The sequence below is a fragment of the Bubalus bubalis genome, chromosome 4 (assembly GCF_019923935.1).
Source record: "Bubalus bubalis isolate 160015118507 breed Murrah chromosome 4, NDDB_SH_1, whole genome shotgun sequence".
NCBI classification, from domain to species: domain Eukaryota; kingdom Metazoa; phylum Chordata; class Mammalia; order Artiodactyla; family Bovidae; genus Bubalus; species Bubalus bubalis.
The window spans coordinates 64,635,902-64,658,034 of record NC_059160.1 but is presented as its reverse complement, the minus strand read 5'-3'; the positions used below and the strand labels follow the sequence as shown (position 1 = coordinate 64,658,034).

At 42.4% G+C, this 22,133-nt stretch overlaps 1 protein-coding gene and 1 pseudogene across 4 annotated transcripts in view; one reads left to right on the top strand and one right to left on the bottom strand.

The window, feature by feature from the left end:
- The window catches only part of OS9 (OS9 endoplasmic reticulum lectin), a 34,687-nt gene extending 18,201 nt beyond the window's left edge, over positions 1 to 16,486 (bottom strand). For 2 of the 4 annotated variants that reach the window (XM_006077909.4, XM_006077913.4), the window contains exons 1-5: positions 16,287 to 16,484; positions 15,692 to 15,868; positions 14,758 to 14,821; positions 14,551 to 14,627; positions 14,268 to 14,366 (exon numbers count right to left, since the gene is read on the bottom strand). In XM_006077909.4, the coding sequence (XP_006077971.3) occupies positions 14,268 to 14,366; positions 14,551 to 14,627; positions 14,758 to 14,821; positions 15,692 to 15,868; positions 16,287 to 16,448 (579 nt within the window). In that variant the 5' untranslated portion in view covers positions 16,449 to 16,484. Of the gene's footprint in view, positions 1 to 14,267; positions 14,367 to 14,550; positions 14,628 to 14,757; positions 14,822 to 15,691; positions 15,869 to 16,286 lie in introns of all 4 variants that reach the window. The other 2 variants (XM_006077912.4, XM_006077910.4) reach the window with 2 other exon arrangements.
- Positions 16,487 to 16,849: 363 nt separating this feature from the next.
- LOC112584402 lies at positions 16,850 to 18,377 on the top strand (annotated as a pseudogene).
- The last annotated feature ends 3,756 nt before the right edge of the window (positions 18,378 to 22,133 follow it).

Here is a 22,133-nt window from a genome sequence, read left to right as displayed (position 1 = left end):
AGGGGCCTGTGTAACTTGGAGACGCCATGAGCCAATCCATGCAGGGCCACCCAAGGGCACAGGTCATAGTGAAGAGTTCTGACAAAATGTGGTCCACTAGAGAAGGAAATGGCAACTCATTCCAGTATTCTTGCCTGGAGAACCTCATGGACAGTATGAAAAGGCAGAAAGATATAACATCGGAAGAAGAGCCCTCCCTTAGGTTGGAAGGTATCCAATATGCTACTGGGGAAGAGCAGAGGGCAATTACCAATAGCTCCAGAAAGAATGAAGCAGCTGGACCAAAGTGGGAATGACATTCAGCTGTGGATGTGTCTGGTGGTGAGAGTCAAATCTGATGCTGTAAATAACAATAGTGCATAGGAATCTGGTATGTTAGGTTCATGAATCAAGGTAAACTGGAAGTGGTCTAGCAGGAGATAGCAAAATTGAGCATTGATGTCTTAGGTATCAGTGAACTAAAATGGACAGGAATGGGAGAATTTAATTCTGAAGATACAGAGGACTACTGTATCTACTAACTACTGTGGGGAGGAATTCCTTAGAAGAACTGGAGTAGTCCTCATAATCAACAAGAGTCCAAGATGCAGTACTTGGGTGTGGTCTTAAAAACAACAGAATAATCTCGGTTCATTTCCAAGGCAAACCATTCAACATCACAGTAATTCAAGCCTATGCACCAAACATTGATGCAAAAGAAAATAAAGTTGACTGGTTCTAAGACCTACCACACCTTCTAGAACCAACACCAAAAAAGATGTCTTTTTCATCATAGGGGATTGGAATGCAAAAGGAAGTTAAGAGATACCCAGAATAACAGGCAAGTTTGGCGTTGGAGTACAAAGTGAAGCAGGGTTAAAGCTAACAGTGTTTTGTCAAGAGAACATGCTGGTCACAGCAAATACCCTTTTCCAACAACACAAAAGAAGACTTGACACATGGACATCACCAGATGGTCAATACTGAAATCAGACTGATTATGTTCTTTGCAGCCAAAGACGGAGAAGCTCTATACAGTCAGCAAAAACAAAACCTGGAGCTGACTGTGGCTCATATCATGAGCTCCTTATTGCAAAATTCAGGCTTAAATTGAAGAAAATAGGGAAAACCACTAGGCCATTGAGGTACGACCTAAATCAAGTCCCTTATGATTTTACAGTGGAAGTGACTAATAGATTCAAGGGATTACATCTGATAGACAGAATGCCTGAAGAACTATGGACAGAGGTTTGCAATATTGTACAGGAGGTGGTGACCAAAACCATCCCAAAGAAAAAGAAATGCAAGAAAGCAAAGTGGTTGTCTGAGGAGGCTTTACAAACAGCTGAGGAAAGAAGAAAAGCAAAAGGTAAGGGAGAAAGGGAAATTTATACTGAACTGAATGCAGATAAATAGCTGTGAAAAGAAGAGAAGCAAAAAACAAAACAGAAAAGGAAAGATATACCCATTTGAATGTAGAGTTCCAAAGACTAACCAATACAATATTGTGAAGTAATTAGCCTCCAATTAAAACAAATAAATTTATATTAAAAAAAAAACAAAGTCTATCAAGGCGAGATGAGAAAGCCTTCCTCAACGATCAGTGCAAAGAATAGAGGAAAACAATAGAACGGGAAAGACTAGAGATCTCTCCAAGAAAATTAGAGAGATACCAAGGGAGCATGTCATGCAAAGATGGGCACAATAAAGGACAGAAATGGTATGGAGCTAACAGAAGCAGAAGATATTAAGAAGAGGTGGCAAGAATACACAGAGTGAAAGTGAAGTTGCTTAGTCGTGTCTGACTCTTTGCGGCCCCATGGACTGTAACCTACCAGGCTCCTCCTTCCATGGGATTTTCCAGGCAAGAATACTGGAGTGGGTTGCCATTTCCTTCTCCAGGATATCTTCCCAACCTAGGGACTGAACCTGGGTCTCCCGCATAGTAGGCAGATGCTTTACCATCTGAGCCACCAGGGAAGTTCCAGAATACACAGAAGAACTGTACAAAAAAGATCTTAATGACCCAGATAACCACAATGCTGTCATCACTCACCTAGAACCAGACATCCTAGAATGTGAAGTCAAGAGGGCATTAGGAAACATTACTATGAACAAAGCTAGTGGAGGTGATGGAATTCCAGTTGAGCTATTTCAAATCCTGAAAGATGATGCTGTGAAAGTGCTGCACTCAATATGTCAGCAAATTTGGAAAATTCAGCAGTGGCCACAGGACTGGAAAAGGTCAGTTTTCATTCCAATCCCAAAGAAAGGCAATGTCAAAGAATGTTCAAACTACCACACAGTTGTACTCATCTCACACACTAGTAAAGTAATGCTCAAAATTCTCCAAGCCAGGCTACAGCAATATGTGAACCGTGAACTTCCAGATGTTCAAGAAAAGTTTTAGAAAAGGCAAAGGAACCAGAGATCAAATTGCTAACATCCACTGGATCATCGAAAAAGCAAGAGAGTTCCAGAAAAACATCTATTTCTGCTTTATTGACTATGCCAAAGCCTTTGACTGTGTGGATCACAATAAACTGTGGAAAATTCTTCAGGAGAAGGGAATACCAGATCACCTGACCAGCCTCTTGAGAAATCTGTATGCAGGTCAGGAAACAACAGTTAGAACTGGACATGGAACAACAGACTGGTTCCAAATAGGAAAAGGAGTACCTCAAAGCTGTATATTGTCACCCTGCTTATTTAACTTATATGCAGAGTATATCATGAGAAATGCTGGGCTGGATGAAGCACAAGCTGGAATCAAGATTGCTGGGAGAAATATCAATAATCTCAGATATGCAGATGACACCACCCTTAGGGCAGAAAGTGAAGAAGAATTAAAGAGCCTCTTGATGAAAGTGAAAGAGGAGAGTGAAAAAGTTGGCTTAAAGCTCAACATTCAGAAAACTAAGATCATGGCATCTAGTCCCATCACTTCATGGGAAATAGATGGGGAAACAGTGGAAACAGTGTCAGACTTTATTTTTTGGAGCTCCAAAATCACTGCAGATGGTGACTGCAGCCATGAAATTAAAAGACGCTTACTCCTTGGAAGGACAGTTATGACCAACCTAGATAGCATATTCAAAAGCAGAGACATTACTTTGCCAACAAAAGTCCATCTAGTCAAGGCTATGGTTTTTCCAGTAGTCATGTATTGATGTGAGAGTTGGACTGTGAAGAAAGCTGAGCGCCAAAGAATTGATGCTTTTGAACTGTGGTGTTGGAGAAAACTCTTGAGAGTCCCTTGGACTGCAAGGAGATCCAACCAGTCCATCCTAAAGGAGATCAGTCCTGAGTGTTCATTAGAAGGACTGATGCTGAAGCTGAAACTCCAATACTTTGGCCACTTGATGCAAAGAACTGACTCATTTGAAAAGACCCTGATGCTGGGAAAGATTGAGGGCAGGAGGAGAAGGGGTCGACAGAGGATGAGATGGTTAGATGGCATCACCAACTCGATGGACATGAGTTTGGGTAAACTCCAGGAGCTGGTGATGGACAGGGAAGCCTGGGGTGCTGCAGTCCACGGGGTTGCAAAGAGTTGGACACAACTGAGTGACTGAACTGAAGTGAACTGAATGCAGACTTCCAGAGAATAGCAAGGAGACATAAGAAGGCCTTCTTAAATGAACAGTGCAAAGAAATAGAGGAAAAATATAGAAATAGAAATAGAATGGGAATAACTAGAGATCTCTTCAAGAAAATTGTAGATATCAAGGGAACATTTTATGCAAGGACAGGCACAATAAAAGACAGAAATGGTAAGGACCTAATAGAGGCAGAAGAGATTAAGAAGACGTGGCAAGAATACACAGAAGAACTATATGAAAAAGATCTTAATGACCCGGATAACCATGATGATATGGTCACTTACCTAGAGCCAGACATTCCAGACTGCGAAGTCAAGAGGGTCTTAGGAAGCATCACTATGAACAAAGCTAGTGGAGGTGACAGCACTTCAGTTATTTCAAATCCTAAAAGATGATGCTGTTGAAGTGCTGCACTCAGTATGTTAGCAAATTTGGAAAACTCAGCAGTGAACACAGGACTGGAAAAGGTCAGTTTTCATTCCAATCCTAAAGAAGGGCAATGCCAAAGAATGTTCTAACTACCATACAGTTGTGCTCATTTCATATGCTAGCATATGCTCCAAATCCTTCAATCTAGGCTTCAGCAGTATGTGAACCAAGAGTTTACAGAAGTATAAGCTGGGTTTTGAAGAGGCAGGGGAACCAGAGATCAAATTGCCAACATTTGCTGGGTCATGGAGAAAGCAAGGGAGTTCCATAAAAATATCTGCTCTGCTTCAATGACTACACTAAAGCCTTTCACTGCATGGATCACAACAAAGTGTGGAAAACTCTTAAAGAGATGGGAATACCAGACCACCGTACCTGTCTCCTGAGAAACCTGTATGTGGGTCAAGAAGCAATAGTTAGAACCAGACATAGGACAACTGACTGGGTCTTACCTGGGAAAGGAGTACAAGGCTGTATATTGTCACCTTGCTTATTTAACTTATATGCAGAGTACATCATGCAAAATGCTGGGTTGGATGAATCATAAGCTAGAATCAAGATTGCTGGGAGAAATATCAACAATGTCAGATATGCAGATGACAGCATTCTAACAGCAGAAAGTGAACAAGAGCTAAGGGTGAAATAGGACAGTGAAAGAGCTGGCTTGAAACTCAACATTAAAAAAAACTAAGACCATGGCATCCAGTCTCATTGCTTCATGGCAAACAGATGGGGGAGAAAATGGAAGCAGTGACAGATTTTCACTGCGGACAGTGACTGCAGCCATGAAATTAAAAGACGTTTGCTCCTTGGAAGAAAAGCTATGACAAACCTTGCCAGTGTCTTAAAAAGCAGAGACGTCACTTTGCCAACAAAGGCCTGGATAGTCAAAGCTATGGTTTTTCCAGCAGTCATGTATGGATGTGAGAGTTGGACCATAAAGAAGGCTCAACACCAAAGAATTGATGCTTCCAAATCATGGTGCTGGAGAAGACTCTTGAGAATCTCTTGGACTGCAAGATCAAACCAGTCAGTCCTAAAGGAAATCAACCCTGAATATTCACTGGGATGACTGTTGCTGAAACTGAAGCTCCAATTCTTTGGCCACCTGATGAGGAGAGCTGACTCACTGGAAAAGACCCTAATGCTGGGAAAGATTGAGGGCAGGAGAAGTGGGCGACAGAGAATGAAGTGGTTGGATGGCAACACTGACTCAATGGACATGAATTTGAGCAAATTCTGGGAGATAGTGGAAGACAGAGAAGCTTGGTGTGCTACAGTCCATGGGGTCACAAAGAGTCAGACATGACTTAGTGAAGAAAAACAACAACAAAATGAAGGTGTTAATGAAATAGTAATTAGTGGTAACAGTTATTCAACATTGTTAATGTGCTTACTGCTACTGCATTGTACGCTTTAAATTGTTAAAATGGCAACTTTTAATGTCTGTTTTACTATAACTTAAAAAACAATAATTAAAAATAAATGAAGAATGCCTTTATGTTAAAAAGACATTGAAAAAATGGGCAATGCACCAAATTCACCAATAAAATCTGCATTCCCTATAACCCGGTGATTCTAGTAGGTATTTCCCTGGAGGAACTCTTCCCCATTCACAATGTGGTCTACATAGCAGCACTGTGTGTAAGGGAAGTAGAGTTGAAATCCAACTGTTCCTCAATAGAGGAATGGATAAGTAAACAATGAAACACAATGCAGCCATTAAAATCATTGAACTGGATCTCCACATCACACCACAGAATGGTAAATACCTCCATTAGTAAAAAAGCAGAACTATGCTGATGCATAACTTTAAAACACAAAACTATACATGTTGCCTGGGATGTGTGTAGCACTAATAAAAGTACAAAGCAACCACAGAGATGGTTCTGGTTGTTTCTGGAGACAAGACGAAGAAATGAGATGGTGGGCTTTAACTATATCATTAGCATTTTATTCCTTTTATTTAAAAAAAAAAAAAGAACAGATCTGAAGCAAATACGGCGAAATGTTAAACATCTGTTTAACTTCTCTATGACATTATTTCCTGTATGTCTGAAATGTTTCATAATTAACCATTTTAGTGGAAAAAAATTTTAGATCTCTCTGCAATCCTATTTAATATAAGAATTGAGATAGGGATCCAACTTTATTTAATTCCAGATGGCTAACCCACTGTTTCTAAACTCCATAGAAAATGCACTTTTACCAAATTCTGTGCACACTGCTCCCACCAAGGAGGCACCTGGAAGATGGAACATCACCAGGCCAGCCCTGGAGTGGGGGATTCACTCAGTCACTAAAGCTATTAACTTGGGGGCCCATCAAAAGCTGAAAATGAGAAGCAGGCAGATAGGAATACCATCAATTTTCTGCCACCAAAACCTCCAGACTCCCCAGAAAATACGTTTTTTGTTCTAGTTACAGTAACAGTTCCCTACTCAGATCCCAGCTCTGCCCACGTTCTGCTCTCATTCCTTCTCCTATACCTCAACCTACTCTCCTTTCTACTAAGTCCACCCAGCATGTAAACGTGCTCCTACCTTAACACGTGGAACAACAAGCACAAAGTCCCACCTTCCCAAGCCCACACCCGTCCCCTTCAAGTCCAGACTTCTTCAAAGACTTCCACTTCCTCACCGCGGTGCTCAACACCTCAGCTTCACCAGCCCCCTGAAACTGCTCTGCAGGAAACCGCCAATGACCTCTGGCACCAAGTCCAACCAAGGACTGGCCAGGGGAGGCTGCGAACAGAGCACTTACCAATCTTCATCTGGGTCCCCTCCCTACCATCTGAATTTTTATTTCCATGTTTGTGTGTCGCTTTTATTAAAATAACAGTTCCTATGATTGCTCACAAGCAATCATAACCTCCACTTCCTTGAAGGTTCAGACGCAACCAACACCACAGGCCAGTTCCTTCTCGAGACATGTCCTTTCTATGTTCTATGTCACCGCAGTCTCCTTTCTGGCCCCTTCTTGGCAGAGACCCCTTCTGCCCAGGCCTTCAATGATGGCTTCCTTGAGCTCTGTTCCACTTTTCTCACAATAGCCTGTCTCTTTGGGCAGGATTTAATCCATACCACAGCTTCAATTATAACCAGTAGGTTGATGGCTCCGAACACTCTGGGTTCAATTTAGATCTCTCTCCTGAGCTGTGAACCCAGAGATCCCACAGCCTCCTCATATATATACATGGATGTCTATAGCCACTACAATCATCCTATTCAAAACCCAAACCAACATTTTCCTTTACCAAACCTACTGCTCTTCCCACTATACCCATCTTGGGAACGGAAACCACCATCTATCCAGTTGCTCAAGCCAGAGACCTGGGAATCTCACTGTTAATTTTGCCCCTTGAATCTCTCCAATAATTCAAATGTCTTCATCCCTGGGCCACCTTGTTTTCTCACCTGGATCACCGCGACCACCTCCTCACTGGTCTCCCAATCATTTGATTCGCTCCAGCCAGAGAACATCGATATTCTAGGAATCAGTGAACTAAGATAGACTGGAATGGCTGAATTTAACTCAGATGACCATTATATCTACTACTGCGGGCAGGAATCCCTTAGAAGAAATGGAGTAGCCATCATAGTCAACAAAAGAGTCCGAAATGCAGTACTTGGATGCGATCTCAAAAACAACAGAAAGATCTTTGTTCGTTTCCAAGGCAAACCATTCAGTATCACGGTAATCCAAGTCTATGCCCTGAGCAGTAATGCTGAAGAAGCTGAAGTTGAATGGTTCTATGAAGAACTATAAGACCTTCTAGAAATAACACCCCAAAAAGAATGTCCTTTTCATATAGGGGACTGGAATGCAAAAGTAGGAAGTCAAGAAAGGAGTAACAGGCAAATTTGTCCTTGAGTACAGAATGAAGAAGGGGAAAGGCTAATAGAGTTCTGCCAAGAAAATGCACTGGTCATAGCAAACACCCTCTTCCAACAACACAAGAGAAGACTCTACACATGGACATCACCAGATGGTCAACACCAAAATCAGACTGATTATATTCTTTGCAGCCAAAGATGGAGAAGCTCTATACAGTCAGCAAAAACAAGACCGAGAGCTGACTGTGGCTCAGATCAAGAACTCCTTATTGCCAAATTCAGACTGAAATTGAAGAAAGTGGGGAAAACCACTAGACCATTCAGGTATGACCTAAATCAAATCCCTTATGACTATACAGTGGAAGTGAGAAATAGATTTAAGGGGCTAGATCTGATAGACAGAGTGTCGGATGAACTATGGACAGAGGTTCATGACATTGTACAGGAGACAGGGATCAAGACCCTCCCCAAGAAAACGAAATGCAAAAAAGCAAAATGGCTATCTGAAGAAGGCTTACAAATAGCTGTGAAAAGAAGAGAAGCCAAAAGCAAAGGAGAAAAGTAAAGATATGCCCATTTGAATGCAGAGTTCCAAAGAATAGCAAGGAGAGATAAGAAAGCCTTCCTCAGCAATCAATGCAAAGAAATAGAGGAAAACAATAGAATGGGAAAGACTAGAGATCTCCTCAAGAAAATTAGAGATACCAAGGGAACATTTCATGCAAAGGTAGGCACAATAAAGGACAGAAATGGTATGGACATAACAGAAGCAGAAGATATTAAGAAGAGGTGGCAAGAATACACAGAAGAACTGTACAAAAAAGATCTTCACGACCCAGATAATCATGATGGTGTGATCACTCACACTCACCTAGAGCCAGATATCCTGGAATGTGAAGTCAAGTGGGTCTTAGGAAGCATCACCACGAACAAAGCTAGTGGAAGTGATACTATCAATTCCAGTTGAGCTATTTCAAATCCTAAAAGATGATGGTGTGAAAGTGCTGCACTCAATATGTCAGCAAATTTGGAAAACTCAGCAGTGGCTACAGGACTGGAAAAGGTCAGTTTTCATTCCAGTCCCAAAGAAAGGCAATGCCTAAGAATGCTCCAACTACCGCACAATTGCACTCATCTCACATGCTAGTAAAGTAATGCTCAAAATTCTCCAAGCTAGCCTTTAGCAATATGTGAACCATGAACTTCCAGATGTTCAAGCTGGTTTTAGAAAAGGCAGAGGAGCCAGAGATCAAATTGCCAACATCTGCTCGATCATCGAAAAAGCAAGAGAGTTCCAGAAAAACATCTATTTCTGCTTTATTGATTATGCCAAAGCCTTTGACTGTGTGGATCACAATAAACTGTGGAAAATTCTAAAAGAAATGGGAATACCAGACCACCTGACCTGCCTCTTGAGAAACCTGTATGCAGGTTCAGGAAGCAACAGTTAGAACTGGACATGGAACAATAGACTAGTTCCAAATAGGAAAAGGAGTACATCAAGGCTGTATATTGTCACCCTGCTTATTTAACTTATATGCAGAGTACATCATGAGAAACGCTGGACTGGAAGAAGCACGAGTTGGAATCAAGATTGCCGGGAGAAATATCAATAACCTCACATATGCAGATGACACCACCCTTATGGCCGAAAGCAAAGAAGAACTAAAGAGCCTCTTGATGAAAGTGAAAGAGGAGTGTGAAAAAGTTGGCTTAAAGCTCAATGTTCAGAAAACTCTGATCATGGCATCCAGTCCCATCACTTCATGGGAAATAGGTGGGGAAACAGTGGCTGACTTTATTTTTGGGGGCTCCAAAATCACTGCAGATGGTGACTGCAGCCATGAAATTAAAAGACACTTGCTCCCTGGAAGGAAAGTTATGACCAACCTAGACAGCATATTAAAAAGCAGAGACATCACTTTATCAACAAAGCTCCGTCTAGTCAAGGTTATGGTTTTTCCAGTAGTCAAATATGGATGTGAGAGTTGGACTATAAAGAAGCTGAGCACTGAAGAATTGATGCTTTTGAAATGTGGTGTTGGAGAAAACTCTTGAGAATCCCTTGGACTGCAAGGAGATCCAACCAGTCCATTTTAAAGATCAGTCCTGGGTGTTCATTGGAGGGACTGATGTTGAAGCTGAAACTCCAGTACTTTGGCCACCTGATGTGAAGAGCTGACTCATTTGAAAAGACCCTGATGTTGGGAAAGATTGAGGGCAGGAGGAGAAGGGGACAACAGAGGATGAGATGGTTGGATGGCATCACCGAGTCAGTGGACATGGGTTTGGGTAGACTCTGAGAGTTGGTGATGGACAGGGAGGCCTGGCATGCTGCGGTTCATGGGGTTGCAAAGAGTCCGACATGACTGAGCGACTGAACTGAACTGCGCAAGAGCGAGCCTTCAAAACCAACACTGAATTTGTCAGCATCTGCTCAAAAGATCGGGCTGGCAAAAAGTTCATTCAGGTTTTTCCTAGGACAGCTTATGGGAAAACCTGAATGAACTTTTTGGCCAACCCAATACTTCCTTGGTTTCCCCTCATTTCTCAGATTGTCCAAACTCCTCAACACAGCTGCAGAGCTTAGCGTGATGTGTGACCTGTCCCCTAGCGACTGCCCAGCCTCACCTCCCGTAGTTCCCTCCAGTCAGTGCACAGCTATCAATCCGTCCCATCTTCAGGCCTTTTGAATTCCATGTGCCTTCCACCTGGGAACACCCTCTCCTTCCCACTGCTCTACAGTGGCTGGACTAACTCATCCTTCTACTGCCAGTTCAAAGGTCACCTTCCCCAGAGGTATCTCCTTGACCTGGGTTAGTTCTTTCATTGTATGTTCCCCTATGAAAAATATCTCATCCATCGGAGTCTGCCTGTGTGCTGTGGCTGTTTGTATGTCTGTCTCCTGACAGCAGGACTAGGCCTCTCAGTCAGCATTTCCTCTCCAGCTGTCTATCATAGTGCTTGGCACAGGGCACATTGTCAGTAGCTATGAGGAAAACGAAGTCTTTGCCTTCAGTTCTCAGTGTTACTGAACACACAAACAAGTAAAGAAATATATAGAATACAATGAAGTAAGTGCTATAATAGATTATATATGTGTGTGGGTGCTGTGGATTGTTGTAGTCTGAATGTCTGTGTCTCCCTAAAATTTGTAGGTTGAAATCCTCATGCCCACTGTGATGGTATCAGGAGAGGGTCCTGTCAGAGATGCTTAGCTCATGAGGATGGAGCCCTCATGAATGGGATTAATACTCTTATGCAAGAGACCCCACAGAGCTCCTTTGTGAGGATACAAGATGTCTGTGACTGGAAGAGGGTCCTCACCCAACCTCAATGGCACCCCAGTCTCAGACTTCCAGCTTCCAGAACTTGAGAAATAAATTTCTGTTGTTTATAAGCTACCTAGCCTGTGGTAGTTTGTTATAGCAGCCCAAACTGGCTAAGACGTGGATATGTGTGGACGCGGATGTACTGATATATGGAGCACTGAAAGAACACAATGAACTTTCTGGGCTAGCCAAGAAATGTCACAGAAAATACAGTGACATTTGAAATGGTTCATCATTCATTCCATTCATTCAGTGAATAATCTCTGGGCATCTACTTGGTGCCAGGCACTGTGGAAGACACTGAGGATACAGCAGAAAATAAGACAGTCAGATATTGTCCCTGACTTCCTGGAGCTTATTCTAGTGGGGATAGACAAAGAAATTAAACCCAAACAATAAGCTAATTTCAGGAAACGACACATGCTTTGAAGAATATAAAACACCATAGGAGTTTACCAGGATGAAGGCAGAAGGGTGTGTGTGTCTGTGTGCCTATGTCAGATGTCCCTGTGGAGGTGGAGGATGGAGGATGAGAGGATGGAGACAGCCATTCAGAGATCTCTGGGCAGAGGAAACAGACCCAATGGTTCAAAAGACAGGAAGAGGGACTTCCCTGGTGATCCAGTGACAAGACTCTGTGCTCCCAATGCTGGGGGCCTGGGTTCAATCCCCGGTTGGGAAAACTAGATCCCACATGCCCCAACTAAGATCCAGTGCAGCCAGATAAAAAAATAGTTTTTAAAAAACAAACAACAACAAAAAATCAAAGGGCAGGAAGAAGAGCAATGGGACAGAAACGCTGTAAGATTTTATATCTCTAACCCAGACCCTGTCCTGGAATTCCAGAATTAGAGCGCCAACTACCAACTGCCCATCACCACTGGACTATCTACTAGGCATTTTGACCTTCGTATGTCCAAAACCAGCCTACTTTCCTCCTCCACACCCGTTCCCTCGCACTTAACTAAATGACAATTCCATTTTTCCAGCTGCTCAAGCTAAAGGCCCTGGAATCATCGTAGACTCCCTGTCACATCCAATCCTTCAACAACTCTTATTGGCTCTATCTTCAAAATCTATCCAGAATCTGGCTGCTTCCCTCCTTCTCTGCTGCTACCACCCCAGTCTGCTCTGAAGTATTTGGGTCTTATCCTTTGTGCCAGGTAGAATTATTGAAGGCTTTCCAGAACTCAGTAGAAAAGTGACACTTGCTCAGAGTGGTGTGTTAGAGCCAACTCAGGCCAGTTCACAAGAGCCAACAGGTAAGTTTTCAGGAATGCTGCACGATGACTGACATCACAGTGATATTAATTGGGCCATGGTGGGGATATTTATACCATGGATATTGGCAGACATTACACCTGGGCTCCCCCCTCCACCACCCCACCCTAACTGGGTGATCCTAGTGTCCCACACTTACCACCACACAACTGCACATGCAAATCTGTATTGCAGAAAGAGAACTCGTGTGTCCTGGCTCTCTACAGGTGTATATTTTTGTGAATACACATTAGAATCACCTGAGGAACTTGGCCTACCAGACAGCTGCCTGCCTGAATTCCTTTAAGTACCATGACATCAGGAAACTTTGTTAAGAGGCTGTTGGAGATGATGCAGGTGAGAGATGAAGGTATGAAGCATAGGAGAGAAATGCAGAAGTAGAATGAAGGAGCTTCGTTATCGACTCTGATTCCTTTCCTCTACATCACTTCTCAGCTTGTAATCACAGGCTCATTTTTGTGATCCTTTAACCTCTGCCTTCCTCTCCCGCCTGCAGTCCAGGAGGGTAGGGGCTGCATGTCTGCCCCACTGCATCTCCAGAGCAGAGCCTCATACCGACACCAGCATGACCTCACTGCAGAGTCAGTAAGTGAAGAAAGGAGGACAAAGTGAAGAAGAGTTAGTAATGAAACTCAGGTGTTCAGCTTAGATGACAGAAAGGAGAAACACAGATAAAAGTGTGGTTGGTTGGTGGGAATGGAAATTGATATAACCACTCTGGAGAACAGTGTACGTGTGTGTTAAGTCGCTTCAGTCATGCCTGACTCTGTGACCCCATGGACTGTAGCCCACCAGGCTCCTCTATCTATGGAATTTTCCATGCAAGAATACTGGACTGGGTTGCCATGTCCTCCTCCAGGGGATCTTCCCAACCCAGGTATGGAATCCAAGTCTCTTACATCTCCTTCATCGGCAGACAGGTTCTTTACCACTAGCACCACCTGGGAAGCCCGGAGAACAGTACAGAGCTTCCTTAAAAAACTCAAACTACCATATGATGCAGCAATCCCACCACCGGGTATACACCCTGAGAAAACCACAATTCAGAAAGACATATGTACCCCAGTGTTCAGTGCAGCGCTATTTACAATAGCCAGGACATGGAAGCAACCTAAACGCTCATCAACAGAAGAAGAGATAAAGAAGATGTGGCACATATATACAATGGAACATTAGCCATAAAAAGGAACAAAACTGGGTCATTTGTAGTGATGTGGATGAACCTAGATTCTGTTATATAGAGTGAAGTCAGAAAGAGAAAAACAAATATATTAATGTGTATATATGGAATCTAGAAAAATGGTACTGATGAACCTATTTGCAGGGCAGGAATAGAGATGCAGACACAGAGAGTGGACTTCCGGGCACAGTGGGGTAAGGAGTAGGTGGGATGAATTAACCGAGTAGCACTGACATGTATACACTTCCATGTAAAGCAGGTAGCTAGTAGGAAGCTCCTGTATAGCACAGGGAGCTCAGTTCGGGGCTGTGATCATCTAGGGGAGTGGAATGTGGGGCGGGGACACAGGAGGCTCAAGAGTGGGGCAAGTATGTACACATATAGCTGATTCATGTTGTTGTAGAGCAGAACCTAATACAACATTGTAAAGCAATTACACACCAATTAAAAAAAAACAGAAGTGCTTGTGAAAATTGAGGCAGTGATGCAAAGCTGGAAATATGAGTCTTAAACTTAGGGTCTAGGGCCTGGTAGAGACACTCTTGACTATACCACACAATCCTGCCCTCTTCCCTTAGACTCTGAGTTGTCACTGTCAGAGTGTCAACTTCCCTCTCCCAAGACTCACCCGAACTTCAGCCTCCCGGGGCCTCCCGTTGAGGTCGCACTTGGACCCATTGCCATAGGTCTGGCTGTGGTAGCGTTTCAGGCGATGCTGCTTGGAGGCCTGGGGAGGACACCAGGCATGAGGGAGGGGTGTGAGAAAGACAGCAAGGAGGAAAAAAAAGAGCACTCTCTCTTAAGACGAAGCCCAGAGAAACACGTCAGTTAATCCTGACCCTCCCCTTCTCGACAGGGCTCTCAGTCTGCAGCCCAGACCCCTTTCTCTCCCGGTCCCACACTCCTGCCACCTTTGCTGTTTCATCATCCCAGTCGAAGGCCGATTGGTAGTAGCCGAGATAGAGGACTTCACCTTTGATCTCTGAATCTGCAAGAAAGAGAACAGTGAAGCATGGTTACCCTGTTCTCAGAGGACTGGGAGGGAAGGGAACTGGGGAGGCAGGTCACCTTCCATGACAGGTTTCTGAGGGCTTAGGGAAAACATAGGTGGAACTCACCTTCCATATGGTACTGCTGGATGTGGCGTCCATAACAGAATTCATATGTCCACCAGTCCTTGGTCTGACAATAAAAGAAAAAAGAACTGTCAGGGGGGATGGAATGCAGACATCTCTTCTTGGAACCAAAATCTCTCCTGGCCCCAAAACACATAACCACTGATTTACTTCTCATCTCCTCCTTATTCTTAATCCTCCAGGTTCTTGGTGAGGAGGGCTGTTTGTCTTCCATAAATTGGAGAGAGACCTCTACAGCCTAGTTGGTTTACTACTCTTCTCTTTCTAAATATTTAAAAAAAATTTTTTCTTTGTAAATATTTTTTTAATCCTTCTTTGTTGTCCATAAAGATAAAAAATCATGATATCCTGAAGCACTCAGACCAGGGAAACATGGAATATCAAAGTATTAATTGAACTTCCTTGTTTTAGCTACTGTGGATACAGCTGTGAACAAGATAAATTCTCTGATTTCACAGACTTACGTTCTAGTACTAGGATTCAGACCAAAAATAAACTGATAATTCAGTTAATAATTTCAGGTCATGAAAAGTACCATGATGGAAAAAAAAAAAAAAAAAGGACACTGGGCAGAGAGTGACAGGGAAAGGAGTGACTTAACCAGGAAAGTTTTTCTAGGGGAGTACCCCTACTGCCCCAGCCTGACCCTCTTTAAGCTCCTCAATATTGGTTTAATCTTTATTCTGAGATTTTCTATCCTAACACTCCTCTATAATCAGCAAAGTATCATCATTGGTTACAGGATTCTTTGCTTCTTTCCTGTCTGTGCAATATGCCTGCTCCTTCAGTGGCCTTCTTAACTCCTACAGATACCCTGATCACTCCTCATTCACAGACACACTGTGAATAGATAACTAGTTCCCAAATAGATACCTAGTTTCCATGCCCTCCTTCCCTCTATCCCAGTTCCTTTCACCTTCAGCAGGCAGGGAGCATCTTTCATCGGGCTCAACAACTCAGGGATCCCAGGCCCTTGGTAAGCAGGTGTCTCCTCCTCCCTTTCACGCTGGAAGTGAATAGCTCCAGCTGGCAGGCGACATTCATAGCGCTGCTTGTACTTAGAGGAGACAATCACCACGTCCGAAGCTTGGCTCTGGGAAAGAAGTGGGGGTCGGGGACAGGGAGGCAAAGAGAGGTTTGGGATCAGGGAGAACAACGAGATCCCTCTTCACATAATGGGGAAGAGTCCAGTCAAGACAGAGTGAGCCACAAGTCCTCCAGCGGTGTTCAGCGGGTGAGGGGAGAGGGCACTCCCACTTTTTCACAGGGGAGGAGTCTGGGTGTTTCAATAGGGAACTGGGACCTGAAGTTGACAGAGGGAAGCCCCACCCCTCCCAGTCCCTGGCCCCAAGGGAATGGGTCTTTGACTACGATCCTCAGGAGTCCTCATAAAACCGCTGCTTACTCTTCCCGATTCTCCTTTAGGCTTCCGCCACAGACTCCACAGCTGCCCTTCTTCCTCTACCTTCTTCTCCTTCCCTTTCTGCCCAGGACCCTCTACGCCTCCTCACCTGGCCTCCCATGACAGGCAACGGCAGTATCTCGATCCCATAACGCATCTCACTCAGCTCCTCCAGGTTCAGGCTCCCGACCCCGCCGGTCAGGGTTGCGGGTAACAGGAGCCCCAGAAGTAGCAGCCCCAACAGACTGGACAGCAGCGTTTCCGCCGCCATCTTTCGTTCCCCTTCTAATCCAGAACAATTCCTTCCGCCCTAAACCTGGCGGCGGCCTCATCCCGCCCATAACGCCCCAAGGTCTTATTGGTGAAACTTTCTGTCCCTCTCACGTGCCCTATTCCCATTTGTCAACGTAGCTCTAAAGCCCACGAGGAGGTGTATCATGACAATTAGCAAAATCACTCGCTACGCGTGATTGGTTGAAGAGGCCAACCAATCACCAATGATATCGGATCCCCTCCTCCCCTCTCCCAGTTTCAGGGAGGCGCGGTCTACACGCCGGGCCCAGTTAAGCAGTTGTTTTGTTTTGTTTTTCTCTGTTCTAGCCCAGCTGTTGTACGCATTTCTGATTGCTTTTTAAGTCATTTTTTATATTGTGTCTGGCCGCCGCCAAGCGGATGTTTGAGGTGGATGGGTGCGTGCACACAATACTCTTGAAAGCTACTTAATACTTGTTACAAAACAAACAATTATTGTATAGTAGCATTCCTCTTTTCATAGATACATACAACTTTAGGGTGATCTGGTAATTCGTGTCAAAACCTTTCTGGACGATCCTGCAGTTGTCTTCTAATAAAAATTATCCTAAAGAAATAATGGGAACTTCCAGTTGAAAACTGGGAGCTGGAGAGCTGCGAGTGACAGACGTAGGTATTGTCTTCCAGGCCACGTAGGAACAAAGGGAAAGGAGACAGCAGCATTTCAGAAGCTAGAAAGCAAATGGAGGAATGGGAACTGATGAAGCAATCCTGAGAAATTGATTCCTAAACAAACATAAACAAGAGCATGATTATATCTTTGGAAAAACTTATCTGGAGACTCTGTCCCGCCCAACAGAGAAATCCCAAAGATATTTTCATCAGGGTTCTCTTAAAGAAATAAGATGAGGGAATCCTACATTTAAGTCCTTGGCCGAGAATCCTGCATTGCAGGGAGATTCTTCTCTATCTGAGCCGGCACACAATCTTTCCGAACAGTTTTTTGATAGCCTCACTCCAAAATATAAGCCGACAGCCAAGGATCATAAAACATTTAAGGAATGTCTTAAAATAAAAAGAAGAAAACAAAACAAGCAAAAAGAAGAAGAAGAAAAGCAGCAACTCAGAGGAAACAAATTGCAAGGGAGAAAAAGCAACCGAAAATTAAACAAACAAAAACCCATCAGTAAGAGCCTCAGAGAAATAATATATTGCGTGTATAAAATTTTAGCAGGAGCAGGGCGGAGCGAGCATCGCAGACCTGGGACCAGCCTTTGATCGCGCAGTTCTCACCGCCTAGTTTGGGCGGGCCGAGGAGGGGACCTCCAACCGCGATCCCCGTGGGAGTGTGTTTTCCCTGTCCCATGGAGACCGCGCCTCCCTCGCGGGACCTGAAAGAGAAAAGAGCAAAGCTTGCAGAGGCTGCAGAGAGAAGACAGAAGGAGGCTGCATCTCGGAGTATTTGTTCAGTCTGTAGAAGAAAAGAGAAAGAAAAAGGAAAAAATAGAAAAAGAAATGGCTACATCTTAACCCCCACCAGAAGGTGGACTTAGATGGACAGTTTTATAAAGCATGAGTGTAAGAGTCTACTGCCAATAACTATACCTGCAATCAAGTGGACATCCTGAATTTAATTTCTTCTCTGAACAAATGAAGATTCAGACTTTGTAATTTTAGTGCTCTTAAGTGCAGTGCTTTTTCAAAACTGAAAATTGAAAATTCTTTTGATTGTCAGACTTAGAAAATGGCCAGAACTTTCATTAAATACTTATTTTCCCTACATGTGCTCTTCTGCAGACAATGGGTGATTTGCCATTTTTCAGTAGTTAGAACATGGACCTAAATTGTGAATATATATTTATATTGCATGGAAAAATTTTGCATACATCTCAAATATTCAAATTTGCACTTGTATTTCCCCTCCTTTATAAAGTGATCTAGCTATTTTTAATTTGCCACTTAACCTTATATATCATTATTTCATTATATGTGAAGATTTTTGCTTAAACTTCCAGATGTTCAAGCTGGTTTTAGAAAAGGCAGAGAAACCAGAGATCAAATTGCCAACATCCGCTGGATCATCGAAAAAGCAAGAGAGTTCCAGAAAAACATCTATTTCTGCTTTATTGACTATGCAGATCACACTAAACTGTGGAAAATTCTGAACGAGATGGGAATACCAGACCACCTGACCTGCCTCTTGAGAAACCTATACGCAGGTCAGGAAGCAACAGTTAGAACTGGACATGGAACAACAGACTGATTCCAAATAGGAAAGGAGTACGTCAAGGCTGTATATTGTCACCCTGCTTATTTAACTTATATGCAGAGTACATCAAGAGAAACGCTGGGCTGGAAGAAGCACAAGCTGGAATCAAGATTGCCGGGAGAAATATCAATAACCTCACATATGCAGATGACACCACCCTTATGGCAGAAAGTGAAGAGGAACTAAAGAGCCTCTTGATGAAAGTGAAAGTGTAGAGTGAAAAAGTTGGCTTAAAGCTCAACATTCAGAAAACAAAGATCATGGCATCTAGTCCCATCACTACATGGGAAATAGCTGGGGAAACAGTGGAAACAGTGTCAGACTTTATATTTTTGAGCTCCAAAATCACTGCAGATGGTGACTGCAGCCATGAAATTAAAAGACACTTACTCCTTGGAAGGACAGTTATGACCAACCTAGATAGCATATTGAAAAGCAAAGACATTACTTTGTCAACAAAGGTCCGTCTAGTCAAGGCTATGGTTTTTCCAGTGGTCATGTATGGATGTGAGAGTTGGACTGTGAAGAAAACTGAGCACCGAAGAATTGATGCTTTTGAACTGTGGTGTTGGAGAAGACTCTTGAGAGTCCCTTGGACTGCAAGGAGATCCAACCAGTCCATTCTAAAGGAGATCAGTCCTGGGTATTCTTTGGAAGGACTGATGCTAAAGCTGATACTCCAATACTTTGGCCACCTCATGTGAAGAGTTGACTCATTGGAAAAGACCCTGATGCTGGGAGGGATCGGGGGCAGGAGGAGAAGGGGATGACAGAGGATGAGATGGCTGGATGGCATCACCAACTCGATGGACGTGAGTCTGAGTGAACTCTGGGAGTTGGTGATGGACAGGGAGGCCTGGCATGCTGTGATTCATGGGGTTGCAAAGAGTTGGACACGACTGAGAAACTGAACTGACTGACCGAGAGACTCAGTGCCTTTTGAACTGATCATCATGGAAAATCTTGAAAAATTATTTGAAGGGCTTATATGAAGGAACACTGTAAATTTTTAAACTTACTAAGAAATTAATATTTCTGGAAAACATTAAACTTCTTATAATTTATTTCCTACCTCTGTAGCTTATAAAATTGACACACTCTGTTTTACATTATAATAAAGTTTTTCTTTAGCTTGCTTAATTTAAAATTATATATTGGTGATGCCATCAGAGGGCAGTGATGTACAATATACAGTATTAGATTCAACTCTATAAAGATCTCTGTAGTAATTGAATGAGTTAAACTAAGAATCTGGATGGGTTATACTTAGTGCTAATGTTGTTTGTCCAGATTTCATAGATGTTTTTATTCTTTTGTATTTATTAAAGAATGATTATAAGATTTTTATGGATGTGAAATTGCCAAGGTAAGTATGAATGTATGAAAGAAATATGTAAGTACTCTATTTAAAAAGTCTACTTTAAACAAAAATATTGCAAGGTAATTCTATGTGATGCATTGCCATAAACTTTTTAGATTTTTGTTCATTGGTAATATGTATTATAGAATTTTGTCTTTTGAGTTTTTAATATATAATAAGCTCAAGTAGAAGAATTACTGCATTTTTTAATTTGGTTACTATTTTGGATGATAAGGCCAAAGTCTGAGCCCTAAATTAGAATTTTCAGGTATTAAGTGCAATAAGGATTATAAATTAAATAGACCAACTCATATTATTTACAAAAAGGAAACTGGACTACTATCTTGCTTATCCCTCCTACAAATCTTGTTTTATATTGCAGTATATTATTTTATTTTAATTTTAAAGAGTTTGAACTGTAATATAGATCTCTTGACTCCTCATTGGAAAAATCACTTTCTTTGATTATTGAATGAAATATTCTGTGACTATCCAGGCAAGATATGTAGTTAAAGACAGGTTCAATTTTCTTTATCCTTTAGAGAATTGGTGGTATGTTTGTTCATGAAAGATTGTGAAGTCATTGGATTATATTTTAGAAATAAAATTTTTTACTTAAAAAATTTACAACAGAAAGCTATTTTTTTTAAGGAAGCAATTTTTAAAAGCAGCTACTATTCAGATAAGAAAAAAGAGCTCTTGGAAATCAAAACCAATAAAAATAAAAATTCAATAGAAATTCAATAGAAAGACTATTATAGAAATAGAAAGAGGATACAGTTGAATATTAATGGTTGGGAATCTGTCTGCCAATGCAGGAGACATGGCTTCAATCCCTGATCCGGGAAGATTCCACAAGCCTCAGAGCAACTAAGCCTGTGCGCCACAACTCCTGATCCAGTGCTCTAGACCCTGGGGTCTGCAACAGGAGAAGGCACTCCAGTGAGAAGCCTGAGCATCACAATGAAGTGATCCCTCTCTTCACAGCTAGAGAAAGGTCATGCATGCAAAAGTGAAGACCCAGTGCAGCCATAAATAAACAAGTAAGTCTTTGAAATAAAGAAAGAAAATGAAATTTGGCCTACTTTAGGAGAAAATTAATAAAAAGTAAAGGATCAGTCCAGCAGGTCCAGCATCTGAATAGTGCATACGTGCGTGCTCAGTTGCTTCAGTTGTATCCAACTCTTTGTGACTCCCATGGACCACAGCCCAATCAGCTCCTCTGTCCAAGGAATTCTCCAGGCAAGAATACTAGAGCAGGTTGCCATTCCCTTGTCCAGGGGATCTTCCCGACCCAGAGATTGAATCTGGGTCTCCTGCGTCACAGGTAGATTCTTTTCCACTGAGCCACCAGGGAAGCCTCTCTGAATAGCGAGGGTTTCACAAAAAGAACAGAGACTCAGAAGGGAAGAAACAACCACCAAAATTATTTTAAAGTATTGTGTTATCCTAAAATGAAGAAAGTCTCTAAATTGGAAGGGCACACTGATAGCAAAGCCACACCAAATCCTTCATCAAAGAATTTCAGAACACTGGACACAGACAAATAATTCTAAGAGCTTTCAGAGAAAAGGACAAGTTGCCTACAAAGCTCAAGAATCAGAATAGCATTTGGCTTATCAAAACTCTGTAAGATAGAAGACAGTAGAGAATGGCTTCAAAATTTTGAAGGAAACTGTTTCCAACCTAGAATTCTATTAATACACACAGCCAAACTATGATCTAACTATGAGTCCAGAATAAAGACAATTTCAGACATGCAATTCAAAATACAGATATTCCATGCATTGTTCTTCAGAAAGTTAGGAGAGGGTTTATTACACCAAGACAAATAAATTAGTCAAAAGAGAGAAAGGTATGAAATCCATGAACCAGTATCCAGCACAAAAGAGAAAAAGGAATCCCCAAGGTGATGTTAAAGGGAGATTTCAAGTTGTAGGGCAAGACCAGAGATCAATTCATCAAGATTAGAGAAAATTCAGGATTCAGGAGTGATTTTTTTAAGAAATAAAATTGATAGACTACCTAAGACATTGGAACTTACTGAAGAGACATTTGCCTAACCAGAGGAGAAC